General features: G+C 54.6%; 1 protein-coding gene across 1 annotated transcript in view; it reads left to right on the plus strand.

Annotated features, from left to right (window-relative positions):
• ZP1 (zona pellucida glycoprotein 1) overlaps nucleotides 1-10,294 on the plus strand; it is a 12,839-nt gene extending 2,545 nt beyond the window's left edge. The window contains 17 exon segments of the mRNA XM_029209408.1: nucleotides 3,475-3,573; nucleotides 3,781-3,965; nucleotides 4,221-4,303; nucleotides 4,306-4,365; nucleotides 4,845-5,032; nucleotides 5,105-5,218; nucleotides 6,177-6,346; nucleotides 6,852-6,920; nucleotides 6,922-6,989; nucleotides 7,069-7,249; nucleotides 7,309-7,325; nucleotides 7,328-7,356; nucleotides 7,359-7,433; nucleotides 9,444-9,525; nucleotides 9,617-9,661; nucleotides 9,664-9,735; nucleotides 9,999-10,294. Of these exon segments, the coding sequence (XP_029065241.1) occupies nucleotides 3,475-3,573; nucleotides 3,781-3,965; nucleotides 4,221-4,303; nucleotides 4,306-4,365; nucleotides 4,845-5,032; nucleotides 5,105-5,218; nucleotides 6,177-6,346; nucleotides 6,852-6,920; nucleotides 6,922-6,989; nucleotides 7,069-7,249; nucleotides 7,309-7,325; nucleotides 7,328-7,356; nucleotides 7,359-7,433; nucleotides 9,444-9,525; nucleotides 9,617-9,661; nucleotides 9,664-9,735; nucleotides 9,999-10,294 (1,833 nt within the window).
• The last annotated feature ends 202 nt before the right edge of the window (nucleotides 10,295-10,496 follow it).

Genomic DNA, 10,496 nt, shown 5'->3' on the forward strand with positions numbered 1-10,496 from the left:
AAAAAAAAAAAAAAAAAAAAAAAAAAAAAAAAGAATAGCTGAGCTGTGCCCAGAAAAGAGATAAAAGACCAAATATTCCTCATTCTTGAAGTCAAGGAGTCCTTCCCAACTCTACATGTGCAGAAAGGCTCCTCAGAGGTCAAAAGGGAGGGGGCATCGTCTCATAGTAAGTGATGTCAACCTACCCATAGCTCTCTTCGCTAGAATCCATCTTGGCTAAGAGATGCGTGTGCACACATGGGAGGACTCTGAGATAAACCAAATACGGCCTCAGAACCAGGCAAAGCAAGATGATTGGCCAAAGGAAACCGGGAAGGAATGCCCCATATAAGTGATTCAAACTATCACAAGGGCATGACTCTCTCTCTCTCTCTCAGCCCGCCCGTGTGTCTATCCACACGTAACCCTTTTCCTCCTAATAAACACTTTACTTGTTTCACTACTTTCCATCTCTATATGGAAATTCGTCTCTACACAGCTGATGGGCCAGGGCTTTGTAACTGGCCACTTGTCCCTTGTGGTCTAGTGACTAGGATTCAGCGCTCTCACTGCCGTGACCTGACCTCAATCCCTGGCTGGGAACTGAAACCCTGCTTCAAGCCGCTGCAGGCTGAGGCCACCCAGCATCGGGCAGATGAGCTCTGGTGCCCGTGAGTCTTTGCGAGAATGTAGAGTCATGGCCAAAGTCTCAGGGCCCTCTCTCTCCAGGACAGCTCAGCACCACTTTTCTCGAAGGCGTCCTTCTGCCCTTGGCCATGAGGAAGCTCCCCTGCTCTTTCTCTGCCTTTCCAGGGACTTGGGAGAGACGCCTTCCTCATGAGTAAGGTCCGTGATCCGTTAGAAAACACCTCTCTGAGTATTATCTAATTCCATGCCTATTTTACAGATGGGGAAGGTCCCCTGGCTCCTGAGAGGTGAAAGCAGGATAGAATCCAGGTGTCTCAACTCCTCTGTCTGGTGTTCTCCCTGGCACCTAAAACCCCCCATCAGGGAAAGCTCTCTGTTACAACAGAATGCGAAGCAATGTATTGACAGAAGGAATGATGGATTGGAGAACCAGCACACCAGTGGGTGAATGTTTGCTGAGAGGCGGGATAATTGAGTAGTCTCAAAATATCTCCCCATAATATACTTTCTATTTCCAAAGAGAAACACGGTAGCTGTAGAGTGGAGAAACCTGGCCAACCCCATCTCGCCCAGTGATCAAAGATCTATCAGCAGTAATAGGACAAGCCGTACGATGAGCCTTGGGTTTGAATGCAATTAGAAGGACACAACATCACCTCTGGGGTGTTGCTGCCTGTTATGGGTTGAACTGTGCCTCTATTCATATATTGAAGCCCTAATCCCCAGTACCTCAGAATGTGACTGTATTTGGAGATGGGGTCTTTAAGAAGTGATGAAGTTAAAATGGGGCCATTAGGGTGGGTCCTAATCCAATCAGGCTGGTGTCCTTAGAAGGAGAAGAAATTTGGACCCATAAAGAGACATCAGGTGTGTATGTGCACATGTGAGGGCTTAGCAAGAAGGCGGACACCAGCAAGTCAAGGGGAGAGAAGCCTCAGAAGAAGCCAGACTTCTGACACCATGATCTTGGACTTCCAACTTCCAGAACTGTGAGAAAATACATTTCTATTGTTTCAGCCACCAAGTCTATGGTATTTTGTTACGGTGGCCCTAGCAACCCATACATCACCAAAAATGCACAAACTGCGTCTAAGCAGGGGGAAACACGAGACAAACCCAAATGAGGGCCATGCTGCAAAATAACTGGCCTGCACTCCTCAAAAATATTCACGCTATGAAAGACACAGACAGAGGGATTGTCCCAGATTGGAAGAGGCCCAAGGAACATGATCCTGACCTTGGACTGGACCTGGCCTGGGAAAAAATCTTTCTCCTTTGCTGTAAAAGCATGAGGACAATAGGTGAATTGAATAAGGTTCATAGATTAGACAGTTGTGTCATACCAATGTTGAATCCCTGATTTTGATCTTTTAACTGTGGTTGCTTGTTTTTTAAGAAATACACACAGCAGTGTTCAGAGTCCGTCACGTCTGCAACCAGCTCTCTCACGCTATATGGAAGAAATTGTGTGTGTGTGTATGTGTGTGCGCGCGTACATACAATCAGAGAGAAGGTGAGCGCTGAAACAAATGTAAAAGGAAGTTAACAGTTAACGTTTGAGCAATCTGGGTGAAGGATATATGGAACTTCTTTTCAGTAAGAATGGAAGTATTTCAAAATAAAAAGTTGAAAACCTCCCATCGTCCCGCAGGAAGGTCACCTCACCAGCCCCTGCCCCCCGCCAGCCACATCTCCTCCCCTTCCCAGCCCAGCTTAAGTCCGATGTTTCCCCACATCTCTATGCCCTGCCCTCCCCACCCCCCAAATCCCCTCCGCTTCGGCACAATACCGCTCCCCCCGACGGCACCCCCTGTGCCCACTGGTGCCTCTGCTTCTGCTCAGGCAGCCTTCCCTCCAGAAACTGCCCTGCCTCTGGGTTCGCAGGTTCTACCTGCTCTGCTCCCAGGGCCCTTAACGCACGGAGCTTCCCCCACCTCGGCGCTAACCACAGTAAAAGCTGATCACTACCAAGTGTTCAGTCATTGTCATAAATGACTTATCACCCCCAGTATTTGTCTCTTTCAGTCTCCCGTCACCCTGCGAGGTAAGCAATATCAACCCCAATCCACAAACGGGAAACCGAAGCTCAGAAAAATGATGTGTCCCAGGTCACAGCCAGAAAGTGACCAGGGAGCTGGACTGGAACCAGACTCTAACTACCAGGCCACATGCTCTCCCCGCTGCTATGAATTATAACGACCTGTGGGGACTAACGCTGGCTGAGCTGGGCTCCTCCAGACCCTGCGGTAAGGCTTCCAGGAGATGAGGACTGAGGACAGGGACAGCCCCTCCCTCGGAGGACGGCCCCTGATGAGCTAATACAAGCAAGGCTTGGGACCCTGCTGGGCGCGTGGGAAGCGCCCCTGTCTGTGAACCAGGCTGGTTGTTGTTAATAGACTTTATTTCTTAGAACTGTCCCAGATTTACAGAAAACCTGAGAAGATAGCACAGAAAGTTCCCATATACCCCACACAGCTCCCCCCTGTAATTAACATCTCACATTAGGATGGTACATTTATTACAATTAATGAACCAATGTTGACACATCGTTATAACTAAAGTCCATTTCCTTAGCTCTCACCTAAGGTCCTTTTCTGTTTTAGGATCCCAGCCAGGAGGCCACATTATCTAATTGTCTGTTCTCTTGTTTGTTATCGGTAACAGCCACGGTGGTATTAATGGCCTTAATCCCCCAGGAGACCTCTAGGAGGTGCTTCTTCTCCTGAGTGGGGAGTCTTCTCAGCAGAGTCCAACGGCCTCTGGCTTCCCCCTTCAGCATCCGTGACTCCTTCCCTGCATCCCTGTCTCCCCTCCCCCCATTCCAGATGAATTGGGAACCCATCTGAGGTGAACAGCTGCTCCATCTGTCATCACGGGTGACCACCGAGCCCCAGGGGCGCACGGTCTTTTTCTGCCAATTACAAAGACTGCCATGTGCTGGAGAAGGTAGGGATCTCACTGCTCTGGGGGAGACCCCACGGCTGGGAACCAGCTTGCCCTAACACAGTGTCAGGCTAGAGAGGCCCCTCAAGGACCAGGGACACATCGGAAGCCAAGGCCGCGCAGCGGGCCGGTGGGCAAGGAAGGCTAAGCCCTGGGCACTGACCCTTCCTCTGCCCGGATGCTGCTCCCCTGCCGCCCCCTCTCCTGTAGGATGGGCGTTCATGGAAGCTGTGCAGCCCGGCGGTCACTCTGATCACCTGTCCCAAACCTGATCACACCTGGACTCCAGACTCCCGCCTGGCACCACCCACCACATTCTCACTTCCTGCCCCTCACCCGCATCCCCTCCGCCCTACCCCAGAGGACAGCTTAGCCCATTTAACCCCTGCCTCACTGTCCCTGGACCCACCCACCCCACCCTAGCTCGACCCCAGCGGGGCACCTTGGAACACGGTGGGGAGCCGCTGACAAGCCAGCTTACGGAGGTACGGAGGAGTCCTCGTTGCGCGCACACTCTGTCGGGAGCCTTCCTGAGGATCGGGGGGACTGACAGCCCTTTGCTGGGCTCTACGAAGCCACTGCCCTCCATTTCCCCGGAGGTCTGCAGCCCTCGTGGCTCCTTCTCATGTCCTCACCACGCTTGTCCCCAGCCCTAGGTACCCTCTGACTCAGGAACAGTGCCAGGTGGCCTCCAGGCACATCCCCCGCAGAGTGAGAAGAAGTTCAAAGGAAGCCCATCAGCTGGCTGCTGTCATGACAACACCAGAGAGGGTCCCTCTTACTATGGCAACACTGGTGCCACTTTCCAAACCAAGCAAGGCCCTCGTCCCCTGAATGCTGAAGGAATAGGAGGGCTTCCTCCCCCACCCCATCCACCAGCGATGAAACTGCTCCACGCCCCGTTCCCAGGAGAGCCTGGCCCCCAGAATGGACCGCAGAAGAGATCTTTAGATGTGGTGACCACCTGCCCCAGCCTGATAACAGTTAATCTATCTTTACATGTAGCCCTACCCGTAGATCTAGAACATTCCAGCGTGGATGATAAATTAAATGGTGACCCTACTTTTAGAGTGTAGTTTGCCTGTCTGTTGCCTGCATGAGAAAGTCTGGTCTGTGAAGGCTTTGCTGGAGTTACCACTGCAAGAAAGGGCAGTGAGAGAAGCCAGGTCAGCCCTCAAATGCTGACGGTCGCCCAGGCCCTCCCCACACTGTGTTTATGATGGACCCTGAACCCCAAGGCACTGACCCTCCTCTTTGATCTGCCTTCGTCCCAGTGACTGTCCAGTGCTTCAGAAACAGTCACTTCGTCCTGGTGGTGTCCCGAGAAACAGCCTTGGTGTGCAGGACACTAATCAATGTCCAACTGGTCTGCACCGCCCCCCAGCTGCTCCCCAACCAGGAGGCGGGATCCTCCGTGGTCTCCACGGCTGGCCCTCTCACCTGCTGTGACACCACAGTCCCGGTAGAGTGGGGGCCACACTGGTGCCCATGACCACCCCCTGGGAGGGCCTCGCCCAGCTGTCTCTTCCTACAGGTGGACAGCATCCAGCAGAACCAGTTGGTGTCCAACATCGGCATCTGGATGGGGCCACACGGTTCCATCATGTGGGACGGCGCCTTCCTCACACAGGCTGGGCCGCGGGCTTCGGTGTGAAGGGAGCACAGGTGAGCTTAGCCCAGGCTTTGGAGCCATCTGGGGTCATGTCCAAGCTCTGCTATCACCTACTGTGTGACCTCGGATGAGCTACTTACCTCTTCCCAGCACCACCGGCCCCCCAGGCCGGGGCAACGCCTCTCAACCAGAGCTGATGTGAGCATTAGACCGGGCCTGCCCACGCCTGGCAGGCAGAAGCCACAGCAGGGCCTGAGAGGGCCGGAGTCCTCGAGAGCCCTCACCTTTATCCCTCCAGGAACTGAGCTGAGAAACGAAGCACCAAGGAGCTGAAAAGTCCCCTTCCAGGCCCCAGGAAGAAGCCAAGGCTGTGCCTGACCGTTGCCACCTCCTGATCTCAGAGGTTACAAAGCCACAGATGAGGCAGAAGACAGCTGGGGCTGAAGCTCTGAGGGTACGGGGTGGGGTGGGGGAGGAGCTGAGGGAGAACCCCTCACTGAAAGGGGCCACCGGCACCTGCTGACTCAGGTGGCAAAACGAGCCAGGAACCCAGGATGCCAGGGGGTAACCCCTGAGGACATCTGAGCTTGTCACACCTGTCTCTGAACCCCAGCCGCCAGGCGCCAACCTCAGCCTGAACTAATATGGTAACCACGGGGTGTAGGAATTCTGTGCTTGGCACTGAGTGGGTTTCCAGATGTCTTTTTTTCCCATCCTTCCTGCCATGAGGGCTGGGGCAGGCTGCTGGCATCAGGGTTCAAATGTCTTTTCCATTAAAATGTTATGTATTCCCAGGGGGACCGGGGGACAAACCTGTCATGCTTTGGACGCCAGGATTTAAAAGCTACGGGAGCTAGCCAGAATTCATCACAGAAGGGAAGTGTAAGGCGAAACAGCTGTAGGCCATCAGGAATGAGCTGGAGGGCCCCGCAGAGGAAAGGCCTTCCGGTCGGGGTGGAATCACTCGTGTGTACTGACACCTTCTTTGTGCCAGGCCCTGGTCTCCATTGGTAGGACGTCCTCCCCAAGGGCACCGGCCCAGGCCCGAACCCAGGGCTCTGCCACAAGTAGAAGTGAGGGTCGAGCGCTCAGGAGCTGGGGGAGGGTGGGTCAGCTCTTCTTGCAGAACATCTCCGGGTGCCAGCGTGCCCCTACCCCCACCGGGTGTGTGCAGTGCCACGCAGGCCAGCCAGGCGCACGGGACCCAGTGGCAGACCAGCCACAACTGCAAGGACAAGGATGACCCCAGCGCGCTATCTCGTGACCTCACTTGATCCTTAAGCACAGCCTTTGGAGGGAGGGGGTCAGCGCCATTGTGCAAATGAAGAAATTGAGGCTTAGGTTAAGCGGCCAGTGAATGCTGATAAGATTCAAACCCGGGTCTGTGAGATGACAGAGCTTTCAGAACAGGGTGGGCATCTGTCAGCCCCATGGGGCTCCAGCCTCTCCATCTAGAAGATGGCCTGGCACAGCAGACTCGAACTGTCCCGAGAAGACAAGACGTGGTGGGCAGAGGACGGGGCAACGATGCACATCACCCAGGTGATTGCAGGTGGCATCCATCCGCCCCGCTGGACCAAGCCTCGTATGTCGCATCCACATAGTACAGTAATCTGGATGCGCTGATTCTGTGTCTTCTCTCCTCCATCCTCTCCAACTGGGACTTCAGGCTTCACATCCACTGTGTCTTCAATGCCAGTGACGTCCTGCCCCTCCAGGCGTCCCTCTTTCCTCCCCCATCCAGCCACTGTGACCCAGTACAGCCCCCTGAGACTTCAGCTGCAGATCGACAAGGGAAAAGGGTACGGTGTCCCTGTGCTTTCTCTACCCACCCCCACTTCCCAGACATATAGCCGACCGAAGTTCATGAGCCCCTCTCCCTGCAGACAAGGCTTTTAGTTCCTACCACAGGGAGGGGGACCACCCCATTGTGGGGCTGCTTCAAGAGTCTGACCCCATGGAGGTCTGGCTCCTGCAGAGGACAGACCCCATTCTGGTCCTGGTGCTGCACCAGCACTGGGCCGCTCCCACCGCCAACCCCTTCCAGTGGCCCATCCAGTCAGGCGAGTGGCGGTGGTGCTGGAGCTGCCCCTCCCCTCCCCCTCCTTGACTTCTCACCTCCTCAGGTGTCCTTTTGGTGACAGCTCAGGACCTGAATGATGGCCTTGGAAGGGTAGCTCTGCCCTGCCACTCTCACTACCAGTGCTTCACCATTGCCACCTTCGCCCCCCTGGACACTGGCTCCTGGAGGGCCCGCGGGGGACCACTCAGAAGCATGTGTTCCTCCTGCCTGCTCCCCGTCTGCTAGGCAGGGATGAGCGGGTCACCAAATCCCTCCAGCCCCCTGCGAGCTAATGCGGACAAAGGTCCCCGGACGGGACTTGGTCTCCCTGAGTGCTGTGCAGGGCAGTGAGCCCCGACCTGCAAACCACTCCAGAGGGAGGAAGGAAAATGCCGGATCGCGAAGGCAATCAACCCTAACCTGAGCCGGGCATGGTGCTCCAGAGTGGCCTCACTTCTGACTCTAGAAATGATGTGTTCAGCATAATTCTGCTTTGAATTTTATTTTAATTCATTAGTTTATTTTTGGCCGCGTTGGCTCTTCGTTGCTGCGTGCGGGCTTCTCACTGCGGTGGCTTCTCTTGTTGCGGAGCTCGGGCTCTAGGCACGTGGGCTTCAGTAGTTGTGGCTTGCAGGCTCTAGAGCATGGGCTCAGTAGCTGTGGCGCACGGGCTTTAGTTGCTCCACGGCATGTGGGATCTTCCCGGACCAGGGCTCGAACCCATGTCCCCTGCACTGGCAGGCGGATTCTTAACCACTGCGCTACCAGGGAAGTCCCTCTGCTTTGAATTTTTATAACTCAACTTCTGCGGAAGGTAAATATGGATACATTTAGTGTATATTTAGGCTTTTCTACATAATCTATAAATGGCACCATAGGCCACACACTACTGTTTAACTTTCGTTCTACTGAACAATATAAATCTTTCACCTTAATATAGACAGATCTCTCTCTCTCTCTCTCTCTCTCTCTCTATATATATATATATATATATTTTAAAAATATTTCCCAGTCTTTTTTTTTTAAATTTATTTTTATATTTATTTTTGACTGTGTTGGGTCTTCGTTTCTGTACGAGGGCTTTCTCTAGTTGCGGCAAGCAGGGGCCACTCTTCATTGCGGTGTGCGGGCCTCTCACTATCGCGGCCTCTCTTGTTGTGGAGCACAGGCTCCAGATGCGCAGGCTCAGTAGTTGTGGCTCACGGGCCCAGTTGCTCCGCAGCAAGTGGGATCTTCCCAGACCAGAGCTCGAACCTGTGTCCCCTGCATTGGCAGGCAGATTCTCAACCACTGCGCCACCAGGGAAGCCCTCTATATATTTTAAATAGATGCATGACATTCCATCAGATGTAGACAGATGTCACTGGTTAGCACCTGGGAGGGTAGCTGAATAACCAGCTCAGCTGCGTGCCTCTTCCTGAGCCAAGAGACCCTCGCCTGCTGGATGAAGGGGTACCTGTTAGTTACGCTGCTGGGTGCCGGTTCAGGTCAGTTCCTCCTGCTTCTACTCCTTTTTTTTTAAAATTTATTTATTTATTTTGGTTGCGCCAGGTCTTAGTTGTGGCACGCAGGATCTTCATTGCGGCATGCATGCAGGATCTATTTCCCCGACCAGGGATCAAACCCGGCCCCCCTGCATTAGGAGCGTGGAGTCTTACCCACTGGACCACCAGGGAAGTCCCGGCTTCTACACCTTTTGGGAGCTGCCCGTGGCTTTGTGTTTCTGGAAGCCATGGTAACCCGCCCCCCCAACCCTGCCCCCCAGTCATTGGTCATTGAGGGCCAGGAAGATAGGGCGCTAGACATCTGCTCTCCTGCTGCCCAGTTAACACCATGTCCTCGGAATCCCCTCTCCCCATCTGTCGGGTGGCAAAGGGAGCAAGTCGGCCCTCCCAGGGGGACTCTGAAGGCCGGGGCCAGGGCTCTACACGGCAGAGCGGTTCCCTCCCGCAGGGTCCACTACTGCAGACGTGAGCCATCCAGAACGAGGGAGGCACAGATTCCAAATTGGGAAGCAGCACCTATGACTCTGTAACTCGTGGGACTGGGGTGGTCAGCATGCCCAGATCTCTTCCCTCCTGCCTGGCCGGCAGCAGTGTGGACCTGGGCTGGGTTCCAGACGCCATGTCCCTGCCTCAGTGCTTCGTGCCCAGGGCTCTAAGCCAGCCCCATGCCTTGATCTTATCCTCATCCCGCCAGGTTTACTTCCTTTGCGGCACCTCTGCCTGCTGCCCCTCAGGGCTAAAGACTTACTCGACCACATGTAGCTCTGGGGCTGCGGGTGAGTCCAGGGTGGAGGACAAAATAGGGGGGTTCTTTGTTCTTTCATGTCTGCAGGCCTGTTCCTGGCTTCTGAGCCACGTGGGGAGCAGGACGGCAGTGAGCCTCAGGTCACCACAATGACATTGCCAGGCCCAGAGCATGGTGAGCTCTCCCGGGCCACTGGGTTTTGAGGATTCCTACAGGTGGGAGTCTACGCTGGGGCCTGCAGGTATGAGGCTGTGGGCAGGCCCCTCAGGCCTTGGCCCTCCAGGGTGCGCTGACAAAATGGGGAAGCTCTGGCTATAGTGAGGGCAGGAGATGGTGTAACTGAATTCATTGGGGAACTAAGCTAAGCTAGCCAGGGTCCACCTCATCTGCCAAAGGGCAGCTTCAGCTCTGCCCAGTGTGATTACCAAGGGCTGGGCTTTGGGGAGAGAGTTGGAGGGGCCCTTGCCCAGCCCTGCCATCCTCCAGATCCCTTTTGTCTGGCAGGCTCCACCATGAGCTGCAACCCAAGACCTCTCCTCTGGGTAATTCTTTTGCTGTTGGCTGTTGCCCTGGTCTGAGGGGTTGGCGTCTTTGTGGACCTGAGCCAGGCCAAGCCCAGAAGCTCCCGGAAGGCAACAGAAGGTGAACAGGCTGAACAGACCCTTGTTTCAGGCCTAGTGAAGGCAGGTGTGGAAAAGCTACTTGTGGTGACTAGACAGAAACATTCTCAGCTTAGACACTTTGTGTCCTTCCAGAGCTGTGGCCTCTGCTGGGTAGAGGCCAGTGCCTCCCAGGGCTGAATTTAGGGGACTTTGCCTCTCCGCAAGGAAAGGCAGCATTCCGGGCAGAGAAAGCAGGACGAGAGAAGGTAGGGGGAGGCCAACTCACCGCAGAGTCAAAGAACAGCAGTAGCTGGGAATCGGGAGACTGGCGGGGCTAATGGCCTGTGAGGGCTTGTCACCTTCTCACAGCCACAGGAGTTCTGACTGGGCATCCTCGAAG

Source organism: Monodon monoceros, unplaced genomic scaffold (assembly GCF_005190385.1).
Source record: "Monodon monoceros isolate NGI ecotype Baffin Bay Population unplaced genomic scaffold, NGI_Narwhal_1 Super_Scaffold_7, whole genome shotgun sequence".
NCBI classification, from domain to species: Eukaryota; Metazoa; Chordata; class Mammalia; order Artiodactyla; family Monodontidae; genus Monodon; species Monodon monoceros.